This window comes from Poecilia reticulata, chromosome 13, assembly GCF_904066995.2.
Source record: "Poecilia reticulata chromosome 13, P_reticulata-male-v2, whole genome shotgun sequence".
Classification (NCBI taxonomy): Eukaryota; Metazoa; Chordata; class Actinopteri; order Cyprinodontiformes; family Poeciliidae; genus Poecilia; species Poecilia reticulata.
Window position 1 is genome coordinate 16,626,648 of NC_088842.1, and position 26,414 is coordinate 16,653,061.

The 26,414-nt window shown below is 39.5% G+C and overlaps 5 protein-coding genes across 10 annotated transcripts; 3 read left to right on the forward strand and 2 right to left on the reverse strand.

Annotated features, from left to right (window-relative positions):
• Positions 1–747: 747 nt before the first annotated feature.
• Positions 748–4,649, reverse strand: lamtor1 (late endosomal/lysosomal adaptor, MAPK and MTOR activator 1). 2 transcript variants are annotated; one of them, XM_008425487.3, is made up of 5 exons: positions 4,389–4,649; positions 2,846–2,988; positions 2,648–2,725; positions 1,318–1,441; positions 748–1,180 (listed from the first exon to the last, which is right to left on the reverse strand). In XM_008425487.3, the coding sequence occupies exons 1-5, from the start codon at positions 4,428–4,430 to the stop codon at positions 1,088–1,090; spliced, it is 480 nt and encodes a 159-aa protein (XP_008423709.1). In that variant the 5' UTR covers positions 4,431–4,649; the 3' UTR covers positions 748–1,087. The 2 variants fall into 2 exon arrangements, with proteins under 2 accessions (XP_008423709.1, XP_008423708.1); XM_008425486.3 differs by having other exon boundaries at positions 2,846–2,991; positions 4,389–4,646.
• A 6,296-nt stretch (positions 4,650–10,945) lies between these two features.
• Positions 10,946–14,682, forward strand: sfrp2l (secreted frizzled-related protein 2 like). The gene is made up of 3 exons (XM_008425485.3): positions 10,946–11,557; positions 12,532–12,612; positions 12,785–14,682. Exons 1-3 carry the CDS (start codon positions 11,029–11,031, stop codon positions 13,201–13,203), a joined length of 1,029 nt encoding a protein of 342 aa, XP_008423707.2. The 5' UTR covers positions 10,946–11,028; the 3' UTR covers positions 13,204–14,682.
• Positions 14,683–14,789: 107 nt separating this feature from the next.
• On the forward strand, positions 14,790–18,270 carry tomt (transmembrane O-methyltransferase). The gene is made up of 5 exons (XM_008425484.3): positions 14,790–15,127; positions 16,739–17,001; positions 17,102–17,298; positions 17,386–17,508; positions 17,583–18,270. Exons 2-5 carry the CDS (start codon positions 16,740–16,742, stop codon positions 17,778–17,780), a joined length of 780 nt encoding a protein of 259 aa, XP_008423706.1. The 5' UTR covers positions 14,790–15,127; position 16,739; the 3' UTR covers positions 17,781–18,270.
• An 842-nt stretch (positions 18,271–19,112) lies between these two features.
• anapc15 (anaphase promoting complex subunit 15) lies at positions 19,113–24,323 on the reverse strand. Of its 3 annotated transcripts, none has more exons than XM_008425479.3 (5): positions 24,219–24,323; positions 21,253–21,374; positions 21,115–21,174; positions 20,108–20,248; positions 19,113–20,011 (listed from the first exon to the last, which is right to left on the reverse strand). In XM_008425479.3, exons 2-5 carry the CDS (start codon positions 21,370–21,372, stop codon positions 19,964–19,966), a joined length of 369 nt encoding a protein of 122 aa, XP_008423701.1. In that variant the 5' UTR covers positions 21,373–21,374; positions 24,219–24,323; the 3' UTR covers positions 19,113–19,963. The 3 variants fall into 3 exon arrangements, with proteins under 3 accessions (XP_008423701.1, XP_008423700.1, XP_008423698.1); XM_008425478.3 differs by lacking the exon at positions 24,219–24,323 and adding an exon at positions 21,581–22,589 and having other exon boundaries at positions 21,253–21,443; XM_008425476.3 differs by lacking the exon at positions 24,219–24,323 and adding an exon at positions 21,581–22,586.
• On the forward strand, positions 22,644–26,233 carry folr (folate receptor). 3 transcript variants are annotated; one of them, XM_008425483.3, is made up of 5 exons: positions 22,644–22,806; positions 24,299–24,447; positions 24,543–24,731; positions 25,647–25,782; positions 25,896–26,233. In XM_008425483.3, exons 2-5 carry the CDS (start codon positions 24,319–24,321, stop codon positions 26,168–26,170), a joined length of 729 nt encoding a protein of 242 aa, XP_008423705.1. In that variant the 5' UTR covers positions 22,644–22,806; positions 24,299–24,318; the 3' UTR covers positions 26,171–26,233. The 3 variants fall into 3 exon arrangements, with proteins under 3 accessions (XP_008423705.1, XP_008423703.1, XP_081470451.1); XM_008425481.3 differs by having other exon boundaries at positions 24,317–24,447; XM_081614325.1 differs by lacking the exon at positions 22,644–22,806 and adding an exon at positions 23,963–24,208 and having other exon boundaries at positions 24,317–24,447.
• Positions 26,234–26,414: the final 181 nt, after the last annotated feature.

Below are 26,414 nucleotides of genomic sequence, written 5' to 3' on the forward strand. Positions count from 1 at the left end.
AACGATCTTAGGGAGAGTCTTTGCATCCTCCACAGGCCACTCGCTTCACCCTTGATTTTCTAACCTTGTCATTTAAAATGTTAAGTTCGTTGCCCAATTCCTCAGGAGGACAGGATTCTTGAACATCTCCGTCTGTAAACTAGTGCGTTAAGCTCAAATATTTCAGGAGGTCCAACCAGCCCACACCTCTGCTCGTGTTTGAATCCTTATCCTCCGGAAATGAACAGGTTAATCATGATATGGTCAGGTGAAAGACAGATTAAAGAGTCAGGAGCTGAAATGAAAACTGAAACTAAAGTTGTTGTTTTTTTCTTGATTGAGAATGACACCAGATCAGCTGTCATTCCTGCTGTTCAATGCAGGGTGAAACAACAGCTCAACTTCTCAGGGGAGAAAGATGCTAATTACTCTTTTCAAGCTGGATTTGACTTTTTTTTTTTTTTTTACTTTTTAGAGAAAACAAAAAAATACTTTAGTTTAAATCATCATGTTTTAAAGCATCATGTTATATGATGTACAAACATGAAGCCATGTCCCAAGTTCTTTGCAAGTAAAAACTATGACTGTAAATCACATCCACTGCACTGTAAAAATTCAAAATGTCTCGCACAATATGACTTATTGATCAGGGCGGGAACCACGAGCCAAACATCCTGCAGCTGTCTCATTTGATAACATGATGTGACTACAGTGTGCCCATCTGAAAATAATGTCTAAAGACACTGAAAAGACCCTGAAAACCTAAAATATTGTGAATATTGATTTATTTTACATCTTTTGGACAAAGCCTAATGCATGTGTTACACAGAGGAGGCTTCGCTGATAGTGGATCATCATACACATCGGTCAAGAACTCGAAACCCACCTACATGACCCATCTGCCAATAACGCTTGAGAATTTTACTAAAAGACAGATTTTTTCTGATGGGAGGTGATTCACTTCCTGTCTTCACAAAAGTTCGTGGCAGAGCTACAAAGCAGGACGACCAAAATGCTTTAATTAAATAAAGAAAAGGTGGGCTGGAGTACGATGAAGCAGGAGTGGCACAGAGCGAGTGGAGCAGGAGAAACAATATGCATTTGACAGTCAAGGAATGGCAAACTGGACGACCAGTTCCTCTTTAGCATCCACTTTGATTTGAGAGATTGCACTGTAAGCGTAAGCCGCTATCTTGGATACCTGCAAAGAAACATGAAAAGGGATCATGTATACTGGGTGCAAAATAGAAGAAAAAAAATGACATACGAAAAAAGAAAAAAGGAAAACTAGTGTGTGTTTTAAACCTCTGTGAGCTCTTTTAAAACAACACAGCTTACCTGCTGAACATCTGAGTATGGAACCAGGTCACTTGCAAGTACTTGGTGGGGCTGGCTAGTTAGGGAAGGAAGAGTGAGGGCTTTCTTCTGAGGCAAGCTGGTGCTCAACATAGCCAGTTTTGTACTGAAAGAGGAGGGGGGAGAGAAAGCTTGTAATTCCTACTGGGTTTAAAAATAAAAGACACATTTAGTCTGGAACACATCTTCCCTTATCTATGAAAGGAAGTCTGTGTTTTAAGAACCTACAGTTTTATCTACACCTGTACATTAGTCTAAACCATCCAATCACAACAAGATGACACTGCATAAGACTTTCAATCTTAGGGTTCAAGAATTCTCAGGGTTCAAGAACATCCTGAGAAAATGTTCTTGCATTTTCTCAGGGTGCAACTTTTTGCGTGTCAAATTTTTTTTTTTAAATTCTGACTCAAATTTCTCAGTTTTTTTTATGCCCTCATTTAGTCAAATTATGGCAGATATTTCTACATTGGTCTGGCTTCAAAGTATTAAATTTGCTAAAAGCAGAGACAGACAGATGGAAGAATGGGATAATGCACAAATGGACAGAGAAATTGATCCACAGATGGATAACGTATAGACAAAACGAATTTATCTTGTAAATAATGGAATAAACATTAAATGGTCTGAGCTTATATAGTTTCTTTTCCAGACATACTGACTCAGAGCGCTTTACACTACAGCCACATTCATCCACGCACACTCAAAAATGCACACACAATTATACACCAAAGGTGTAAAAAAAAAAAACTGAAATCCCGATACCGCTATTATTTTTGTGAATCCCTCCATAGCAGTGTTGTAATTTTTTTTATTACAAGATAATAATTGATCTTGTAGTTGTTTTGCTCTTGCAAGTAGGGCTGGACAATGATGTTTGAAAACTGAAAAGAAAAACTGGTGGTACTGTTGAGGTTGTTATTTTTACTATTTTCTTCATTGTTCCATAAGACAATCAATAAACTAGAAAATATGATTAAATGCCTTTACTTTGTGCAGCTTAGTGATTTAAAAGAAATTACACTTTATGTATCTGGGACCCAGAAGAAGACTCTTTTAAAAAATAGGGTATGTTTTGTTTAGAGCAGCATTTCTTTGTGTGCCTGTGATTTCTTTGGCATGCAGCCAACCATACCGTTACCTAAAAAAAAAAAAACACAACATTTTTTGTGTCACTACTTTTAATAGTGCCACAAAAGCAGTTTCTGTCTCTGAGCAATCACCTGCCTTCAGGGGAAAACAGTGAGGGATCTTATCTTACTATATTATGATAAAGTGATTTTATATATAAATAACAAAACTTTCAACATACCTGTACTGTCTAGCTTTGTCCATGATTTCATGTTGCTCCATTACAACAGAGTCAGCTGCTGAGACGTCAATTATGTTCCTAAAAGAAAAAGGAAAATTATCTTTTTTTTCCCCCCCAACACAAATAAATTGGGTTTCCCTGTCAGGAAGTACAAATCACAGTGAGACTTTTCTGGCATTGAATAAAGACGTTACTTACTGCGCAGTTTTTGTCAAGATGGATGTAAGGAGGGCTTGTCCATCTGTCGGTGGAGAGGGGACACCGGGGGTGGGCCACTCTGTCCCATTTGGGGGTTTGCTCACAGGGTTCGGATGGGGGATCAGTGGGTCAGTCTCATCATGCTTCTAGAGCAAAGTAAGAAGGGAAGCAAAATAACATTTCGTGTTCTGTTCAAAATAACATTTCGTGTTCTGTTCAAAATAACATTTCGTGTTCTGTTCAAAATAACATTTCGTGTTCTGTTCAAAATAACATTTCGTGTTCTGTTATTTATGTAAAAAAGTCGCTTTTTCACTGGATGCAAAATTAAAGCTAAAGGAAAGTTTGAGGCATCCGTCTCTTTAGTTTAACTAGCACCCATCCCCCAAGCAGCACATATTGTTACAATCAAGGTTAGGGCTGAAAAATAAATAAATTCTGAAGCAAAAATCTAAAAGCTTACTATGCCTTTATCATGTTTTTATATTTAAAGTACTAAAAAGGTTGTATAGCATAAGGGTCTTTTGCTTCCCATTTCTTTTCAGGTAGTCAACTTAAATCAATAAAAGGACTGTAATTTTCTGTATTTTGTTTTATTTGCTTTCATTGTGTAAATGTGTGTCTATATATGAACATATTATTTACATTTTCCAAATAGAAATAGACGTTTGCGTAGCTAAACAATAACAGAACCTCAGAGATCCCATGTTTGTTGGCATTCTATTCAATTCCAATTCATAAAAATAATGGAAAAAATAAACCTCTCTAAGGTTTCATATCGTATTACAATGTACAAAGAACAATGTGTTAATCAAAATGTTTCATTTTCATGTTAGATTGTATCATTTGCTAAAGCTTGACAAAAAAAATCCAGTCATAAATCAATCACTGTGCCCTTATTATTCTAATATTTTCACTATGTCACTCAGTTAAATGCCAACATCGATAACGTTAAGGGAAAAGTTGCAGTGTATCTTTACGTCTTGTTTTATGAACTTAAACGCTTCAAGAGAAAACTTCCAGCTCACAGAGGGCTCGTTTCCTTAAACTAAAAACAGCAGAGAATGTTAACAGTCATGTGACAGAGCTTACATTCAGATAGTATCTGTCAACTCAAAGATGTTCCTGCTGGTAAACATTTATTGATAATTAAGCCAATCTCTAGTAAAGAAACGAGTACTTTTTACATTACGGATACCTATCTGCTCATGAACATCCGTGCTATGTAAGGCATTAATATATAGAGATTTACTTGCACACAGATATCCAAAAATGTTTACATTTAGTGTTTTATATTGTACCGTTTTAAGTTATATCAACTTTTATGAGCAACTTAGCCTCTGCTGGGCCTGTCCCGCAGGCTTAGCAAGCTAACGCTACTTTCCGGCTTCCCATTATAAACACTCTCAAAGCGACTTCTTCATAGCAACACATTGCTCATATTACTCGTTAAAGATCAATCAAAAACATGAAAAAGCGTCGAGTCTTAGTTCTTTCATAATAAGCAAGAAATCAATTATCATTTCGGCTAGCAGCTAGCTACCTCTCTGGAGTTGCCGTCCTCGCCACTGTAACAGCAACCCATGGCTGCGTCCGAGGGGTCAAACTACACAACCCCGGCTTCCCTGCTCTCCTTCACAAACGAGCCGTGTGGTTCTTCCGCAACGAACATAAAGCTGCTCGCCTGCCTGCTTTTAATTTATTCCCGGACAAAGGTAAAAAGCTACTGATCACAGCAGCTTTCTCAGACAGGCTATCACATGACAGCAGCTGTGGTGCAACAACAACACAACAACTACTTCCGGTATTTGAGAAGCAGTGACGACCTTAGTCACGTGAAAGTAGAAAATTCAAACAAAGGTGTGGACAGAGGCCATACAGCAGCTACTGTACGGGTTTACTTGATGCTTTGACAAAAAAAAATCTATCTATCTATCTATCTATCTATCTATCTATCTATCTATCTATCTATCTATCTATCTATCTATCTATAGATAGATAGATCTATAGATAGATAGATCTATAGATAGATATCTATCTATAGATAGATATCTATCTATAGATAGATAGATCTATAGATAGATAGATAGATAGATAGATAGATAGATAGATAGATAGATAGATAGATAGATAGATAGATAGATAGATAGATAGATAGATAGATAGATAGATAGATAGATAGATAGATAGATAGATAGATAGATAGATAGATAGGACCGTCCTCCTGACTCGGAGGACGGTCCTGACTTGGAGTCAGGTTCTGACTCAGAGGCCAGTCCTGACTCAGAGGACGGTCCTGACTTGGTATAATATAAAAACTGGTAGTTTTTATATTATATGAAAACTTACCTTTAAAGATGAATATAACTGAGAAGGGGCATAATGACTTTGGGACTTCATTGGTTGTTCAAGTAGCCAAGGGCGGTCAGGGAGCAATGAAAATGCCTGGACCTTCCCCTGGGGCTTTAACATGCATAAAGGGAGATCTAGAAGTATAATACTTAATCAGCGAAGTATGGCGTGAAAATAGTCTCAAAATATCTGTGCGTGTGTAAAACGATCTATTTTCACTCCATAGCGAAGTCACAATGGATACAAACCACTTTGGTGAAATGTTGTCCCGAGTCCCCTTTACAAAATTGTTTCAATTTATTTAGGCTTATTAAACATATAACTGCAAGTGCTATTTTAAGAATGAAACATACATTTTTATAATTTGGGGATTTTAACTATCATTAACAGCCTTCGACCCAGTTTGAATGGTTCCTTAATGCAAAATGCACAAAGCAACAAAGTGCAAGAGTAGTGCAGAACAGGACAAGACATGTCGGTAAACTTGACAGCTTCTGTCTGAAAGTTGAAAGGGCCTCTTAAAACCCATGGGGTGAGTAGATGATGACAGAATGCCACAAACTGTGTTTTTATAACACAGTGATGCTGAGGTTCTTAGTAGGAAAGGGGGTGGGGGGGATCTGTCTAAGACCCCATATTACCTTGGGCCGGCCCTTCATCAACAGCCGCTGCGATGCACATCTGTCCCCCGGTAGCCCCAAACCAGTCCTCCGATGCTTTAGGGACATTTTGATTTATTTAATTGTGGCATGTTTGGCTTAATACTGCGGTTCTAATTATTGCTGCAATATTTTCGCTGATGTTTATTTTTGTCAATTCTAAATGCTCTGGGCCGAATCTTCCTTTAATACTTGAGATTCTGCAATAACTTCAATTTACAGCCGCTCACCTCCAGCCCAGATCCCGTCAGCTGCGGCTTTAACCCGCCTGGGTAGAAACTCTAAGTAGAAGCAGAGCGAACAGAGAGCAGGTGGTACCGGGTGGTACCGGGGCTTTGAGCTACGTCGCCACTCACGGTGACCGTCGCAGTACCGTGTCTTTATACCAGGATATCTGATATAAAGACAGACATTCTTTTTATCAGTCGGTACACCGACTAAGACTGCTTGTAGCGAACCGGGCATTTAGCAGCCTGACTAAGTTAAAGTCAGAAGTTTTCTCTGCATCTGAAGTGTTTTTGTGTTGAGGGGCGAAGGCAGGTTTTTTCCCGCTATAGTGAGGACAATTACAAAAATAAATAGAGTAGAAAATAGAGCCGTTTTTCTAACTTCATCAGACCTACGTTTTTTTTCCACACACCAGTGTATAAAAAATATTCTTGCCCATAATTTGATAGTTGGAGGGCACAGATCCTCCCCCCTCGTCCTCACCATGGACCCGGTGTCTGAACAACATGGAGGCTCTGAGAGTCTGAGGACAGCCAGACTAGGTTATTTTTGCTAAATTATTATATTTAGCTAAATATTATTGCTGAGGGGTGCAAGCAGACCTCCTGGCATACAAACAAAATAAAAAATAAAAAAATTAGAAAATAGTTTTTTGAAAACACTTAGGTCCTGACTCGGAGGCAGGTCCTCACTCGGAGGATGGTCTTAACTTGGAGGCAGGTCCTGATCTGGAGGCTGGTCCTGATCTGGAAGCCCGTCCTGACTCGGCGGACGGTCCTGACTTGGAGTCAGGTTCTGACTCAGAGGCCAGTCCTGACTCAGAGGACGGTCCTGACTTGGAGGCAGATCCTGAACTGGAGTCAGGTCCGGACTCGGAGGATGGTCCTCACTCGGAGGGAGGTCCTCACTTGACTCCAGTTCCAGCAAATTCAAAAAGACCAAATCTTGGTATTTTTGTCCTGCTTTCAGCACCAAGGTTTGTCTGCATTGGGAATATTTTTGTGCTCCCAAATATGGCGCATTGTGCATCCTCTCTGCTGGAGAGTGTCCCTTCAACACGACACACTGTTTCTGTTGACATCAGGCTTTATCTCCACAGCAGGCTTCACCTCAACAGCAGGCTTTATCTCAGGTTCTTCATTCTTGTCATGGTCTTCGAAGTCTATCGATTCAATGTCTTCCAAAACTAGATCACCTGCGTTCACATATGAATAGTCTTTGTTTATGTCCTGGTTCTCAAAGTCTACTACGTCTTGGCATTCAATGTTTTTTAGTCCATACTCAGAGGCAGGTCCGTACTCAGAGGTCCGTCCTGACTCGGAGGCATGTCCGGACTCAGAGGCTGGTCCCGACTCAGAGGATGGTCCCGACTCAGAGGCAGGTCCGGACTCAGAGGTCGGTCCCGACTCAGAGGCATGTCCGGACTCAGAGGCCGGTCCGGAATCAGAGGCAGGTCCCGACTCGGAGGCCAGTCCTCACTCGGAGTATGGTCTTAACTTGGAGGCAGGTCCTGATCTGGAGGCAGGTCCTGACTCGGAGGACAGTCCTGACTCGGAGGCAGGTCCTGACCGGGAGGCAAGTCCTGACTCGGAGGACAGTCCTGACTTGGAGTCAGGTCCTTACTCAGAGTCCAGTCCTGACTCAGAGGCCGGTCCCGACTCAGAGGAAAGTCCCGACTCAGAGGCAGGTCCATACTCAGAGGCAGGTCCCAACTCGGAGGCAGGTCCAGACTCAGAGGCCGGTCCAGACTCAGAGGAAAGTCCCGACTCAGAGGCAGGTCATGACTCAGAGGCAGGTCCGGACTCTGAGGTCGGTCCCGACTCAGAGGCGGGTCCATACTCAGAGGCAGATCCACACTAAGAGGGAGGTTCGGACTCAGAGGCAGGTCCATAGGCCGATCCGGACTCAGAGGGAGGTCCGGACTCAGAGGCAGGTCCGGATTCAGAGGTAGGTCCTGACTCAGCTTATCTACCTCTATGACTTTACTTATAAATCAATTGCCAAAGAATTTTTTCCACCGTATTTCTTCTTTCCTCTTCGGTTGCATGTTTGAAACCCATCTCTCTCGCGTCCCTCAAAAATCGTTCAGGGTCCATGCCTGCCTGAGTATAATCCTCACTCAGGCAGTTTTCGTCTGAGTACAAGAATACAAAAAGTATTTCTGATCTTTTGTTTTGTAGATGTAAACATTTTCTTTGGAGGAACAGGATTCTCCAGGTGATGATTGAATTCTTCCACAATAACTTTATGTCCTTCTGGGTAATCAAGAAGTCCAACTAAATGCAGTCCAGAAGCAAAGTGGAAAGGATCTTTGGCAATACTTTGGAAAATCCGTTCACTCGGCTCTTCTAACACTTCTGAGAGAACATCCACATTTAATCTCCTGTTTCTCTCAAAAGTAAGATCAAAACCTCAGAGTATTCTTCCAAAAATGTTTCTCTGACATGATGCAGAGTTGGTCCTGCCCATCTGCAGATTTTTCAATCACCTTTCAAAGAAGTTTGCTGAGAAAGTTTTTTTTCCCTGTGATCCGGGGTTGTTGGACCAGAATGGACTTTGTTGGAGAACCTTTTTTCATGTTTAAAAAAAAAAAAAGTGAACTGTGAGCTTTCGTTATTCATCTTTCGTTACTTATCTGTATTGAGCTGAGCTAAAATGTCCAAATGAATTGTTAATTGACTGACCGGAGAATTAACTGATCAGTTGGTGATGTCATGGACTCTGTGACATCACAGTCATTCTTAGCAGGGCTTCATGACACAGACATCATTTGAAGTCATGCTGATGACATCATTGTCAGCAGCATTGTAACTGTTGCTAGGGGTAATAATAGCACGCAGTGAGCATGCGCTATGAAAACAATAGAACTGTGGGCACTAAATGCAATATTGTAACACAAGTCTGAACTGGAAGTGATCTGTGCAGCTTTGCTAGAACAGGGGGGGTGGGGGGGTTAGAGAACCATTGGCCCCTCCACTTTACTGCCCTACCCATTTTTATTTGGGTTCTATCTTCTAACCTGCATAGTAGACTAATTGTCAATGGGACCGCTACGTCCAACCAGTTACTCAGCAAATCCACCGGTTTAACCCAGAAAGGTTTGACCAATTTGCAGTCCCATATTCAGTGCAGTGGCTTATTTTGGTGGGGGCAAAATGAATCGTAGAAACAAAAAAAAAGAAAGAAAAAGAGTCAAAGCAATAATATGACTCAAATAAAAGAAAAAGGTACTGTCTGTGAAACTACTCTAATAAGTACTTTACTTTTTCTTTCTTTTTTTTCAGAAAAGTTACTCAAGGGAATGTAACCAGATCTACCCAATTTTGAACATAGGCAACATCCTCAGTGGCCTATAGGCTACTTGTTAACAAGCTGGAGGTGCTGTATTGTTATCAGCTAATGATCTTTTAGCTAACATTAACTGCATCCAACAGCATTTGAACTCAGTCGGTTAGTTTGGTTGAAAAACTGCAAAGTTCTTTGCGTTTTGCTGGTTTGCTGCCATAATTCTAATATCGCTACATTTTATTTTCAGCCCCTTAATTCTATTTACAACTTACGTTGCTGACAGCCTATCTCATCATCTAAAAAACTTGAAAACGTATTATTAGAAAAACAAATAACAGTGAAACTTACAAATGTCCACTCCGTGAAAGATGTAAACAGCATGCAGACAATCAATTACTTTAATTGATAACAGAGCTTGGTTTATTGGTTTTATAAGATATTAATCCATCTTTAATTACATATTTAGATGGTTGATGCAATTAAGACTCTTAAGATTTTTTTAACTGATGACAGTAAAAAAAAAACCTGTGCAAGTAAGTGCAAAATAACAATTGCACTTACTTTTTGTCATTGTGAAAGCTTCTTAGGTTCATTTGAGAACATTAAAGTATTATGGAGAACCAGAAACACACCAGGCAGGTCAGTGTTGAAGACATGGAGAAATATTGTGTAAGATGATATTCCAAGCAAAATCTCAAGACCCCTGTTTAGCCCATCATTTGAAAGTGAAAAATAGTACGACAACCTACCTAACGCTGAAAGAGCTGCAGATATCCACAGTTCAAGTGGGAGAAGTTTTTGTCAGGGCAACTATTTCTGAACACAGAAATTTGGCCTTAACAGGGGATGGCAAAGACAGCCATAAATAAGTCAGGTTAAAGTTTACTGCCAGTCAAGCAAGGGACATGAAAAACAAAACAAACACATTGACCACAGTGCTCTGGACAGATGAGACAAAGTTGAACTTTTTTAGCTACATGCAAAAGACATGATGTTAAAATACATTCTACATCCCCACTCCCCCCCAAAACTTTGTCCATATGATAAACAGTGATAGTGTCATGCTGTGAAAATGCTTGTCAGCAGAAATAGGAAAGATGGTCATTGACCCCAGTTGACGTAAATCCAGAGTATTTCTGGTAGAAAACCTAGAAGCTCCAAAAAAATTTTGAGATCGGGGTAGAAGATGTTCACCTACCAGTAGGATCACAACTCTATACATGAACAGCTCCTGTAGGGTCTACATCAAAGCAAATGGCCCAGTTTTTTACATAAATTTATCAGTAAAACATATTGGAAACCACATACAGTATTAATATTGTTTTAAAAATCTGCCCTATCACTTGAAATCCCAATAATATGCATTTAAGTTTGCAACTGCAACATGACCAAATGTGAAATAAGATAAGGTTTAGGAATATTCCCAAGGCACAGTATTTGCAGCATTTATATGATGTGCTTAGTGTTTACTGATCCAGTAGAACTGGTCCTGTTGTGTTTGAGTCAGTTCGTCTGATGGGGTGGGATGATGACTGGGAGGCGCCTGCCCTATAATTACCCCCTGTCTCTACCAAACACCTCTTTGTTTACACCCTAAGGAGAGTCAAGTCCAGGCAGTGCTGCTAGCTGTGAACATTTCACTAAAGTACCAGAGCCATGTCTGTTTTTCTGCTCAGCTCTCTCATCATGCTCTTCGGTGTAGTTTATGCCTCCGACCCTGCGGATCCAGTTCTGCTCGGACCTCCAACCATCGGGTTCAGCTCTTCGGTCCGCTCGGTTTGTAAGCCTATCCCCAGCACACTGTCTCTGTGCCAAGGCATCGGCTACCGGCGTATGTGGATCCCCAACCTGCTCGGCCACGACTCCCTGAAAGAGGCCCAGCAGCAGTCGGCCGCCTGGCTGCCGCTCATCTCCAAGCTGTGCCACCAGGACACCAAGAAGTTCCTGTGCTCGCTGTTCGCCCCGGTGTGCCTGCCGGAGCTCGGCGGGCCCGTGAGCCCCTGCAGGAACCTGTGCGAGGCCGTGCGGGACGGCTGCGTGCCCGTAATGAGCGCCTTCGGGTTCCCCTGGCCCGAGATGTTTAATTGCTCTCGGTTCCCGAGCGGGACCGAGCTCTGTATCCCAGCAACCGGACAGCTGGAGGAGCGGACGGAAGAGGAGGTCAGGCGCGAGGAGCAGCTGAAAGGTACAACGTCTTTAGCATATTCCCACTTTTAACTATGACTCCAATTCAAACAACACATCACACAATCTGCCGTAGTTTGAGTTTTCACGGCACCGTTCTGTGGACTTTATTTGTTTACTGGCTGCATTTCATTTTAATGCAAATTTAGCCCAAGTCAGTGGTTACCAATATCAGGTTCGGGTCCCCACTGGGTGTCGCGAATCAACAAGTGTGGGACCTTGACATCTTTCTTACAAGCCAACCTAACAGATATAGACATAGATGAAAGACATTTTACTTCTTATGTTAATGTGATTAATTGATACTGATGTTTCCATTTGGGGTTTCTTCTGTCAGGTTGAGATGTTTGGCTGAAATTTACATACTAAACAAGCCCTGACAACGACTGTGATCATTGTAATCCGTACAGATGGTAGGCATTAACGATAAGCCAAGTCAAACCTCTGGATAATTATGCCTCTTTACTGAAGTGGCTGTGTTGCACAGGTCTGTGTGCGGATTCTGAAAAAAAGGTTTAGATTTGTGATCGCTGTGACGTAATTTACATCTTGCTTTTTACTCAATATTAATTAGACAGCTTACTTCTTATATTTATTTAAAAAATTGCCATTAACAGTTTGGGCATATTTTTGAGTGGTTGAGTGTCTACAACCTCTCATTTCAATAGGAGAAGCTAAAAAGGACTAAAATAAATTACTTGAAAATCCATCTAAAATGTTATTATATGGAGATTGTATTTGTTTCTTAGATTTTCTTTTTACTTTTTATTTAATTACATGTTTTTGCAAATAGTTTTTCTTGTAGTTATGTTTTTTTTCTTTATGTTTTTTCATGTAATTTTGTTTCTTTGCCTGTTTTATTGATGTGACCACTGAATTTATTGCTCTGGCGATGAAGTCTGTTTTTATCCTCTGTTCTCTGCCCCCACTTCAGACAGCCAGAATTACAATCCTGTTTCTCTTTCCCTTCCACAGGGAGTATCATCTGTGATGCCTGCTCTCTGACTGCTGAAGGAGAGTCTGACATCCAGGAAAACTTCTGTCACAGTCCATACGGTGAGGAACCAACGTAGCCTTTCAAAACATTCCCTCTCTCCTTTTTTATCTAGGAAGACTCGAATCGTTTTAATGTGATGTTTTTGCAAAGACATTATAAATTTTTAGATCAGAAAGTTGTCTGAAGTGACATTTTAGAAACAGCATTAAAATCTCTCCTTCTACATCACAGCTTTAAAGATGCGTCTGGACAGTGTCTCAACAGTAGGAGGCGACCGTCAGCTGGTGCCTGTGGCCCGCAGCCGCATCCTGAGGTGGGCAGGGGGAGGTGCAGAGAGGGCGCAGGAGTTTGGAGGCGCAATGACCCACAGGGCTCTGTGGCTGCAGGAAGGAGCCAGCTGTACTTGTCCTGGCTTAGACTTGGCAGAGACAAGCAACAAGCAAGAGCAAAATGAGGAGCCGGTTGACAAAAAAAAGGCAAAGAGAGGAGGAAGGCTGGAGAACAGACCCCAAGATGGATGGTTCCTGGCCCTAGCTCAGGCTGAAGAAGGAAGACTCATTTTGACTCGACTCGTTAAGTGGACCCGAGAGGACAAAGAGCTAAAGAAGTTCATCAGAAGTCTTCTGAAGAAGCCTTGTCCAGAGCTGTAAACAATTAGCCGTTTAGCCTGTAAGCTATTAGCAGTAACATTTTATATTTATTCGCCTAAATCTAACAGACACAACCATTCCTAAATACTACGACTGAGAAAAATAGACATCACAAAAATATTCAAGACTGAGTAGATACTCCCACCTGGCATAAGTTGTATGACACCCTTAAAATTGATGTGACCTAACTGCTAGGGATTATTAAAATTGTAAAAGTTCAGAATTGGTTTTGTATTGTGATGAAATTACAATTAACCCACTTTCCATTACAGCAGACATCATGCATTAGTAGTCTTTTAATTGATTTTGAGAATATTTCAACTGGAGTATCTGTTTCTGTAGTAAAAGCTTATTTTGACGATAACCCATAGTTTTTTGTGACTAAAGCAATTTATTTTATTAATTAGTTTGCTTTATTTTTTGCATTACCACATCTTTTTCTAACAAGGTAGACATATATTTACATGAAAAAAAGACTTAAAGGAAGTGAAGTGTACCTAATATATAAGTTGAACAGGTTTGGTGCAAGAAATAAATGTAGTAACAATGAATCTGAGAATGGGCAGTAAGGATGCTGAAGTAGTGTAGCTGATGATGCTGAGGATGCACTAGCTGACAGCTCAAGGAAAAAGTAAAAAAAAACTTTAGACATCAGAAAGCATTAAAAAAACACCTTCAGTGTGGGAAGTTTGTTTTTGTGTTTGTACTGACAAATGTGTCTGATAATTGATTTCCATTTCCTATTCCATTTAGTGCAATAAGCAAAACGTCTTCTGGTTTTGTTAGAAATGTTCATTATTAAAAATGCATGGGCAGGGGACCTGGGAAGGATCTGAAGAGTTAAGGCATGAAACTAAATGGGTGAGGGGACAGAAGCATCAACAGATAAGAACTTTTTTATGACACTAAACAACATTAGAAAATTGTAAACTATGAGGCCGCTTTTATTGTTTACACCTTGTGAAATGGTATTAGCTCTTTTTCACATACACATTTCCAGTTCTAAATGCATGTTTCCCATGTTTTGAAAGTACGAAATAATAATAAAAAAATATATATGTATCTGGCGTTATCAGTTTTCAGTTCAAGTTGTCCACAGCCTGATTGTTACAAAATTCAAACTTGCAAGATGCTACTTTATTTGATTTGTTATTATTTTTTTAGAAAACCTTTCAACTCTGAAGAATGAGACATAGAGCTGTATTCTGATTGTTGGCCATTTCAACATATTTGTGGTGAAGTTACACAGGCAGTGATGGTGATGCAACTTTTGGAAAGTTACTATTTCACATCAAGTGTAACCCTTCAACGACAATGTTTGTGGAGTTTTACTTGCATGCATAAAGAAAATATCCACATCATAAAGAAATTCTCAAGTCATATTAATTAACTTTTTTCATCCAATTTGTATGTATTTCACATAGTTTTGCTGTGTTTGAATATTCCCCTGTGTATTTAATTAAACCCATCAGTGAATTACTTTTTGTGTTATAGTTTTGCATACATTTTCTGCTCATTCTTTTCTTGATCTTTCCACCATGACTCAGTGAAGACAGAAATTGGACTCCACAGAAACACACCTGTTGATGCTAACTTGATGTATCGGTTTCATGCCGCCTCCATCAGTATCGCTGTCTGCTCCTACACACATAATTTGCTCTGGTTTAGATATTGACAGATGGGGATCTAGCACGTGTCATTATAAAAGCAGACAATCCAATGTTTCAACTTTATGTAACCTTCATTAAAACAACTGTCAATAATCACAGTATACATGTCGTCAGTCACGTGATGCATAAATTATTCAAACTGCAGAGTGTCCGAGCTTCTCAGATACAGGTGCATTCCTCTCGTGCTCTGGTCTCAGCTGGTCTGCTTCTTTTCACTTCCGTTTAGTAAAGAGTCACTGTTCTTTAGAAAACAGGTAAGTTTTTCTTACTATTTTCATTTCAACAGTTGTTATTTGCATATGATCCACAGCAGAGAGCTTGTGGATGCAGTTTGAGAATGGTGGAGCATTTTGTTCTCATAGATTTAAGAATGAAAACGTACGATAATTTGTCTCAAACGTTTATAGAGCTTTGTAGATTAAGCCGCCAATCTCAGAAAAGGCAAGTACATGGAAAGTATTTCAACATAATTGTTTATTCAAATGAATAGTTCTGTCATTTAAGACCACAGTAAGTTTAGATAAATCAACTTGCTTCTGTAAAATGAACATATTGTGGAAATAATTGTTTTAGTGACTCAAAATAACAGATTCATAGAACAGTAAGTCATTGTTGTGTAATTTGCACACATAAGAAAGTTGATACAGAAGCATCCTTCTGTGATACTTTATACATTTTTAATACTGTTAAGCTAAGTATATAGTAACTTGCCAAAAATATAGTAGTTTCTAAACAAAAATCTAATAATGAGCCAATAATAATAAATATAGGGCTTTTTGCAGTAATATAGGTAGGGTAATATTACTGGAGCTGATATAAAAAGGACTACATTTCTTTTAATTAGACAATTTGTAATTAAAACTGTTGGAACATTTTGCTAATCCAAATTGTGACAATGGAGTTTAATATTTATTTGTCAAGAAAAAGTATGTAGCGCTATCTCCAAATACTATTGGTTGTAATAGTATTTTTTGTAATAGCTCTTAGATAACTAGGATTATCTGTTCAATATGTACAAATGATTGTAGAGTTATTTACACAGCTGCCTTGAAGCAAGTTTGCATGTTGTCTGTGTAGAGTTAGTAATTTCCACACAGGTCAGTGGCAGGTCATTGCTATTATAATCAAAATGGTGGCAATACAAAAGTTACGCTCTTTTCTACAAGAAACAAAACAACAAATGGGTCATGTATTTTGATTCCCAAAGTTTGGTTGGACCTCTCCTTATTTAGAAACTCAGTATCCTTAGTTATAGGTACAATCCAGTCGTTTTAGGGAGAGGTTTTAACAGTTTTAGCCCTTTCTTCCAAAGGTCTCATTAAACTTTCTGTTCAACCCTAGCTGACTGCACATATTTGGCATCCAGGTCCAATGAAAAAATAACCAGGTGCTCATTTACACTCTTCTTCTCTGCTATTTAAACTGATATGGCAACCTGACAAATTAACATACCTGAGAAATAGTTATGATTTTTGATTTGGTTTTTATGAATTGGGTACCATTTACTCTAAGTTACCATAATACTGTCACTGTAGCAACCTATGTGCTTAAATTATTTCAGCTCAGACATCTTTACTTAAAATGTGATTTCAAAGGGTAGGGATATTCAACTCCTTGCAAATTTTAGATGCATCTCTCCAACACAGCTGAATCAAATAGTCAGGTCAATAGCTAGACTCTGGAAAACTTGACTACACTGAGGTGAGTTGACTGTTTAATTCAGATGTGTGGGACCAGCGACACGTCCAAAATTTGGACTCCAGGCTGCAAGAGGCCTGGAGCTGAAGACCGCCGTCAAAGAATAAACGAGATTGCATGACACTTCTAATAAAATGTATGCATCTGCCGTTTTCTTTCTCTTCAAGGATGGTGTCCCCTGCTATTGCTTTGGCTTTTCTTCCCCTTCTGCTGACATTGATAATCAGGTACCGCTACTACTTTGTGCTGTTCTACCGGGCGGTTCTGGTTAGGATTTGGAAGGACTGTGTAACCGGTTTGAGCCGAGAAGAGCGTGCATTCCAGTACGTTCTGACTAACTCCACACCTGGGGACCCAGACAGCATCCTGGACGCCTTCGATTACTGGTGCAGCAAGGTGGAGTTCATCAGCAACATTGGACCTAAAAAAGGCAGGGAATCCATTTACTTCAGTGTGCATAAAGTGTTGATGTGAAGAACATTCTGAGTTCGTACCTGCTAGAGCTTGAGTGTTTTTTTGTTTTTTTTTAGGTAAGATCCTGGACCGCCTTCTGATGGAGCAAAACCCTTTAACAGTGCTGGAACTGGGAGCTCATTGTGGATACAGCGCTGTGAGAATCGCCCGGGCTCTCCCTCTTGGGGCCCGACTCTACAGCATCGAGATGGATCAAGGGAACGCAGCCATTGCTGAGAAAATCATCCGTCTGGCAGGATTTGATGATGACACGGTGAGAAAGCAGGAAATGGTCAGCTACTCGCGAAATTCCCCTTAATGCAAACTTTTTGCTCTGTGTCATCTCTCTTTGTTTCTTCAGGTGGAGCTCATTGTGAATCCATCTGATGAAGTAATACCTCGGCTGCGGTCCGACTACAACCTGGAGAGGCTGGATTTTGTCTTCATGGACCACTGGAAGAAATGCTACCTGCCTGACCTACAGGTAGTAGATTAATAAAGAAACAGGTAGTAGATTAATAAAGAAACATTAACATTGTTCCATTCTGTTTGCTTCAGTTACTGGAGGGATATGGTCTGCTGGGAAAAGGGTCTATGATTGTGGCTGACAATGTGCTGTTTCCCGGGGCTCCAAAGTTTCTCCGATACCTCCGGAAGTGCGGCTTGTATGAATGGAAGATCCACCGAGCCACGCTGGAGTACAGCAGGGGCATCAGGGATGGGATGGCTGAGCTGATCTACCAGGGAATTAAATAAAATATCTTCACTATTGAAATAAATGTTAATGACGGAGAATAATTTTATAGCAATTTTGTTAAGAAAACTGTGACAAAGTAAAAATGATCTGATTTTAAACTAACATTTCAGCATGGAGTGTGTTATTGGGATTGTGCGTGACAGACAAAGTAGCAACTGATGGGGAAAAAAAGTGATTAGTGGTTCTAAAACGCTTTAAAAATTTTATCTCAAAATTGAGTTGTGCCATTGCATTCAGCCATGTTTGCTCTCATACTTTGAAATAAAATCCAGTGCAAGCAAATGTCTGAAGGGATAACCTAAGCTAGTAGCTAAAAGAGGGCACCAGTAGAAACCATGCTTATGGGACACAGAAAATATGTGGAAGAAGATGCCCTGGTCAGGCGAGGCTAAAATTCTTCTTAATAGCCTACATGCAAAACAAACTTTGTACATCACCCTGACCACCAGGGATGCTGACATAATGATGTCAGCATCATGCTATGGGAAATCTTTTTGGCAGGGAATGAACTAAGCCAAACACAATACTTCCAGGACAATCCTGGAAGGAACTTTTTTTTGTCAAAAGCCTTTGACGAAAAAGGCTTTTCGTCAAAAGCCTTTTGACGAAAAGGCTTTTGACAATGGGTCCAATGGGTCCAATGGTCCAATGGGTCCAATTGGACCATTATGGTCCAATGGGACCATAAATATCCCATTGGATATTTATGGTCAATATCCAATGGGATATTGACCATAAATATTCTGCTAGAGTTTCAAAGAAATTGTATCAAAGCATTTTTTAAAAGTTGAAACTTAAATCCAATTTAAATACTTTTAAAAAGGCAATGTAGTTTTTCTAGGTAAATGAGGAAGGCATTTTATTTTTATACCTAAGATTTTATAAAAGCTGTGAAACAGCATTAATAAGTGAAGCTTTCTGTATCCACCCAAATACAAGTCGTTGGGGATTCAGTGCTAATTAGGAAATTAGATTTCAATCTATCAATCATATTTTCATGATACTAGAGTAAACTGTAGAAAATTATTTTTGATTTAACTCAAATATTAAAATCAGGTTTGAAAATACTGATCAGAGATAAAATAAATAAAATCTTTCAAATAAAGTTAGTTGCATGTCACTTAAATGCACTTTGACATCAGAGCTCCTGTAAAACTTCAGTTCACTGGCCCAGCTCCAGAAATTAAACACCGAAATAGATAAAGTTAATGTTGGACTCTCACCAGAGAAGTACAATTACAGTTTTTTTCAGCCTTTAAACAGGATTTACATAATCCTGACCCAATATTAGACATCAACATTTATCCCAATAAAAAACAAGAAAGCACTAATAAAATATGTAGCTGTTTAATTTATAGCAAATAAAATCAAAAATACAAATAGAACAAAAATAATCTCTCAAAAACTGAATCTTTATGATGACCTTTAACCAAGACCTGTAACTTTAATCAGAGCATTTGTTCCCAGCTGCAAACCATAAAGATAAGAGAGCTGATAGAGCTGATAGGCAGAGGCATTCTGTCTGAACACATTACTATTTTACAATGCTTTTTTTTATTTTTTAAACCCTCTACTGAAGGAGAGTTTACAACCACAATTCAGTAGCACTGCACTAAAAGGGAAGTGGACTCTCTTTTTTTTTTTTTTTTTTTTAAAGATGGGCTGTTTTTACAGGTAAACTATTTTTGCTGACCAAAGCAATATTCCCTGAATCAGCAATTCAGAACATCTCCATAGCACATGACTTAAGATATGACCAGGTCGAAGTTTAAATGGCAGATTGCTGGGTTGAGTGTGTGCAAAACAGTCCCTGGGTCTACGTCAGGGCACCTGACAGGTTTGAAGCAGCTTTAACCAGATGTATTGGTTAAGTAAGCCTGCAGTTAAAAACAAGAAATGCGGACCAATGGCAGTATTTATACACAAACCTCCCATCTCTAAGTGTGCTCCAGGCAGCAAGCTTCACAGCAATGTCCAACAATGTCTACAGCTTTAAAGACTGATGGATCACAGCTTAAGATTCACCTGAACGCTCCCCTGAAGTATCTTAATGCGTTTCAACTAGATTTTCATCTCAGGTGCACAAATATTAAAACATATCTGAGTCACAGAGTGGTTAGGCATCAGTCACATTTTTGGTAGCGAGTGTAAATCCAGACGCCGATTGCGACAGAAAATTGCTTTAAATCATCCACTGGTCCTGATCTTGGTCTGCTCCTTCCATGTCCACCTGATCGAGGGAAACAAAGGCAGATTTATCCATTTTGGGTTTAATCAGAACAACAAGTGATGGCAATAGCTACATTAAAAGGTTAAATTAAGGAACCTCATTGATCTCGCCATCATCAGGCGACTCGTTGTAGTCATTCATCTCGTCCATGTCCTGCATGTCTTCTTCGTCTTCCGAGTCTTCCTCACTGTCTTCCTCATCCTCGTCATCCTCTTCCTCCTCCTCTTCATAACCTGCCTGCATCCATCAAATGAAAACTACAATAAACTTAACGATTTATATCGCTTCTTGGACAGTTTTCAAAAATATCTAACACTAAGAGATCTGAAAAGTGTTGCATGCATGGAGGCCCCCCCGAGTTTGAGCCATCCTTCACCACAATTACAACTTCAAGCCTTTTGGGGTACGTCTCTAACATCTGTGAGCATCTAGAGACTAAATTTGTTGCTCCTTCTTTTCTGCAAAAAACAGCTCAAGTTCAGACAGTTCAAATAAAGCTACTGCAACTGTGAGCTACTGCAACAAAGACAACCAGCTTTCGTCTAAACATTTACTTAAAATCTTACCATGTAATCTCAATTTGGTTCCAGTCTGGACTAACATGTGGACATGCTCAATCTAATTAATGCTGTTGTGGATCTGGCTGCATATTTAAGGACTAAGTCTCCTCTGCCCAGAGCATCTTCTTTGACATTTTTAGCATTGCATGGCAGGGTGGAAAAGAACCTGCCCAATGTATAGGAGCGATGGTCCTCTACCCAGAGGTCCCAGGTTCTATTCCTGATCTATTTGGTGTGTATCCTCCTCTTGGGCCTCCACAGGTAAATTATATTTATATTAAGAGTAAAATACACAGATGTGGAATCTATTTACTAATAGGTGGTTTCAAAAGATAAATGGTTGCACCAGATTCCATTTGGGGGTTTCATAATTTCCTTCCACTTACCGGTTACCGGTAAGCACAACCTTATCTTGGTCTACCACAGAAAAATCCTAAAATACATTGAAGTCGTGGATGTAACGTGATTTAAAAAAAAAAAAAAAGACAGTTATATCCACGCAAGGAAACCACGCAAAACGGTTTATTCTCAGCCTGCGATTACCTCAAAAACAGGTTTCCCGATGGGCATTAAGTTGTTGTCTTTCTCCGCGATGCTCTGCAGCTGAAGTGACCAGAGATCACAAGTTTAAAAACAGGGGAAATGGGAGCAGGGAAGACATGGAGCAGTGTGAAGGAATACCCAAGTTTGATGTTGCTGCTCCTGCTGCTGCAGCTCCGTCTCGTCCACGCAAGGCCTGTCCAGGTTGAACCACAGAGACTCGGTGACCCGCGGGAGCAGGGACGGAAACAGTGTCGACATAACTGTCAGAGAATAAGTCCAAAAATAAGTCAATGTGACTCTGAGCTCAAGCTTTAAACCCAGCGCTCGCCCTGAAACACAACAGCAGCACAGAGACTTTTTAAATTCGGGAATACACTACACTACTTTAAATAAAAGATTTAACGAATCATTAGAATACATTCAAAACCATAAAGGATAATATTTTCAAGGATATTAAACTATGTACCTGTCAGTATGTCGCTGCTGCTTCGAAATAATTCAAAACAACGAAAACCGGAAACAAGCGGTGTTCATCTATAAAGTCCCCCTCAGAAGTGTTCCGCTTGCGTAAAAATACCTTAAGCACATGTCCCGACAATAGCAATATAACACAGGGGCAAAATTTACATTGTTCTTCAAACAATGGCTTATACCTTTGACTCAATGACGCTAAGAAAACGTGGAACTAGTATTGTGCATGTTTGTGGAACTTGTAATGGAAATGTAAGAAAACTGGGAGAAAACACGCTTCTTTCCTTTGTTATTTGAAGCATGATCATAAATTCAGACTTAATTTGTACTCATCTGTTATTAACCAGAAAAAGAAAAAAGAACAGTTCAGCACTCAAAATTTCTCAAAATGTCAAAAACAAAGATCAAATATCCACTTGTGTGATAGCCCAAAATACAAAACAGTTTTGGTTCAGTCTAGTTTGGTGTTGATGACTGACAGCAAACAGAAGCTCATGAACTTTCAAAAGAAATTACTGTAATTGACCCTGGTACAGGTAATCCCAAAGTTGCTACCATTAGCAGTATTTTTACATGACAACATGTCAATGTGTGTTGAGTGTACTCTCATCCCTGACAAATGAATGATTTTTTTCTTTGAATGTTTGCCTTTCTTTGTTTTTCCCACTCACAGTTTATAAGATATATTGATGTTTATTCAGATTTGATCATATAAAACATCTGCTGTGGCTCAAGTGACTTCACATATTAAAAACATCCTGTGCATTGTTAATATTTCATCTAAACCAGCTACTCACAAGTGTGGCAAAAAGATATCTGAAATGCTTCTTTTTTCTTCTAATGACTCACCAAGCTATTTTCTGTAAGTTTTTCAATCACATGTAGGTAGGAGGGGGACGATGAACAACCTCACGGTTGGCCAAACTATCTCCTGCCACGTGTAATAAAATCTCAGATTATCACACACTTCAGTGAAGGAACTTGCACTCTTTTGTCTGTTCTTGCTATTTTCAACAACTGTGACCTAGACTTTGAACTTTGGAAACAAATTACTTACTAGTTATGGAGGGATTTGTCTTGGTCCACACTCCACTCAGGAAGCATGAGAGAGGAGTGTTCAATGTGTGCGCTTTGAATTTCCTGTTTTGTCTAGAGAAGTGTGCTCGAGGTTGACTGGGGATAAAGTTTTACTTGATAATTTTGTCAAGACAAACTGAAAAGGTAAAAGAGATTTGTTCTTCATTTCTTTCGACTAAGTCTAAAAGCAAGACTTTTTGACACTATAAAAAAATTATGATATGTTTAGTCTATGGTAAAAGTTTTGATTTTGTATCCTGAGAAAAGACTGAACAGTATGTGTGGTCTCCATATGTAGCAAATACCCTATTTCTAGATATATAGGAGCTATTACAGCACAGCAACATTATTTATGTCCTGACTGTTTTCCATTGCTAGAAATATTACCCACAGTAGTTGCAGTTGAACTTTTGTAAAAGGTGATTCTACAAAGTTTTGGCATTGGTATGAATGGAAATTAATGTCACGCTTTGTAAAAAAATGTTTAAAAACCATTTATAATTTCCCTTCGACTTCATAATTATGGAACAGTACTAAATAGCAGCGTCTTACACTCTAGAAAAAAAACAGATAATAGTAGGGGCAGAGGCTTGAAACAATTCAGTTATATTACATAGAAAATAATATATTTTTATTACAGTTTGATAGCGTTCAAAACTTTAATATCTTTGCATACTATTGTGTATAGCAGTCTGAATTCAACTCAGTAGGTGATTCCCTTATTGTTTTTAACTTAGTCACAACTGCACTTTTAATAAAAGTTTAGCTTGTAGTCTAATATTTTTTACTGTATTGCCAAATATATGATGCCGGTGTCCTGTGGCCTTGAGCAGTGGCAGTGCCACTTGTTCCAGCAGTGTAAATATTTAGTCTTACGCTCTAGAAAAAAAAAACGCTTGAAAGGACTGTTATAGGTATGCAGGTGGAAGATTTAGATTGAAATGAATGACTAAAAGTGACAAATGAAGGCAACCTAAATAATTTACATAATTCTAACATTACTCTGTGCTAACGAGGCTAAAAAAATACAAAGACGTGCAAGGAGTGAATTAAGGAGGAACTAAGTTCTCTTAAATTTAATAATGGATACGAATTTTAATTATTTCTGGTAATGGTTTAAAAATGGGGACTGCACAGTGGCGCAGTTGGTAGAACTGTCGCCTTGCAGCAAGAAGGCTCTGGGTTCGATTCCCAGCCCCGGTCCTTCTGCACGGCGTTTGCATGTTCTCCCTGTGCATGCGTGGGTTCTCTCCGGGTACTCCGGTTTCCTCCCACAGTCCAAAAACATGACTGTCATGTTAATTGGCCTCTCCAAATTGCCCCTGTGTGTGTGTGTGTGTGTGTGTGTGTGTGTGTGTGTGTGTGTGTGTGTGTGTGTGTGTGTGTGTGTGTGTGTGCATGATTGTTTGTCCTGTGTGTCTCTGTGTTGCCCTGCGACAGACTGGCGACCTGTCCAGGGTGTAACCTGCCTCTCGCCCGGAACGTTAGCTGGACATAGGCACCAGCACCTCCCCAACCCCACCAAGGGTGTAAAGAAAATGGATGGGTAGACATACCTTCAGATTAAGATGAAATTTTGAAAAGTACAGCGAATGGCTGCTGTTTTCGTGTTTTGTTTGATATCAAACCTCCACAGGTTGTTTTTCCTCTACAGCCATGCTGCTGTTCCTGGGCTGTCTGCTCACCCTTTCCAGTGGCGCTCTGTGTCTGGACCAACTCAACATGTGCATGGATGCAAAACATCACAAAGTGGAGCCGGGCCCTGAGGGAGCACTGCACCGTCAGGTTAGAAACACATGCAGGGTGTTATTGACATTGAACAGCAAAGAAGGCTATTTCAAGCGATAACTTCAAGTCGTGATGTAACATCCTCTTTGCAGTGTGCCCCCTGGCGTGAGAATGCATGTTGCACTGCTAACACCAGCGAAGAGGCTCACAATGACAACTCTTACCTGTATTATTTCAACTGGAACCACTGCGGTGCTATGAGCTCCAAGTGCAAGCAACATTTGATCCAGGACACTTGCTTCTATGAGTGTTCCCCACACTTGGGACCCTGGATACAATCGGTGTGTATTGTCGAAGTGTGTCTGTGAGATAGCAACACTAGATGGCAGCAAAAGTATTTGGCCAAAAGTGAACAACTTGAAGTTCATTTTATGCGTCTTGTTGGTTCGAAATAGATTTATGAAAAATACTTTACAGATTAATTGGATGATGGTGAATTTCAAGTTCATTTTTAAACACATTTAAAACTGTCTAAATTAAAAAAGTTCAGTTATTCACATAAAATGAGAAAATGATCCAAGAGTGTAAAAGAAAACCCCAGCACAAAATAAAGATTAACATATGCTTATTGGAAAACGTTTTACTGATGGTTTCTAATGGATTAAGATTATAACCGTGAGAGGAATGGTCAAAGGGTCCTGACTGCATTATATTGGTTTTGGTCATTCTGAATTCAGAGACTTAAGAGCCATCTGTGATTTCAAATAATTCAGGTAATCAAGTAAGGCATTAAGAGTGGCTGCTTTGTTTTTATTCAGAGGAGATGATATATCCAAGAACCATCTATGAGATGAAATTGGATGTTTCATTGAAATTTATCCAAATGACAGGATATGTTGGCAAGAATCGAAGTTGACCAGGAGTCAATCTTCACAAAAAGCTCAAATACTAATTGTGAAAACTTCATAGTCTGTGATTTATAAAAGAAAACTTGAGCTGATTCCATGGTGGGCTTTAAGACCAGACATAAGTAAATACACCAGACAGTGGGTTTTAAATCACTTACTCTGAAACTGAAAGCTTTTTTGATGTTAATAATGAATGAAAACCAAAGAAACAAAAACCAACTCATGTGCTTTTTCACTTATGTAATTTTATTCAAAAATAACTAATTTACCAGAGTACACTGCTTTATTTGTAAAACTTATGTGTTGTGAAGAATTCTGTTATAGAAAACAGTTGTCCCTTGTGTTTAGGCAGATGAAAACTGGCGGAAGGAACGGATCTTGAATGTGCCTCTTTGTAAAGAAGATTGTGAACAGTGGTGGGAAGACTGCAAGGATGATTTTACTTGCAAGACAAATTGGCACAAGGGATGGGACTGGAGCTCTGGTAAGATACACGAGAAGCAAAGAGCACAGACAGAAGAATATGTTTGACTATGCGTACAAATGAGTAACTTCCTTTATGTAAGATTTATGCATTTCTCCACATTTCTCTCACAGGTATCAACAAGTGTCCCGCAGGCAGTCACTGCAGAAAATGGACTGATGTCTATGCAACACCCAAATCCATGTGTGAACAAATCTGGTCCAACTCTTACCTTTACACCACCCTTACCAAAGACTCTGGTCGCTGCATGCAGCTTTGGTTCACAGGACCAAACCCCAACAAGAAGGTGGCCGAGTACTACCTCAACACCGCTCAGCGGGGCCAAAGTTTTCCCGTGACAACACTACTCTTCCTGACTGCCACGTCTTTCTTTGTAACCATCTTCTAGCATGACCCCGTTGCCATATCTTACATCACAATGGATTCAGTAATTAAAGTGTTTTCAAACACATTTTTTTGAGTGCGTTTTTTTGTTTTTTTTTGTTTTGCTTTTTAAAAATTGAGCATGCTTTTCTTCTTTTTCAGTTGTAAAAGTGACTGGCAAAAAGCAAAAGAAATACATTACTTCTATTCAAAAATGTGGCCCAAACACCTATATGCTATTTATTAAGATAGGATGTTTAACTAAATAA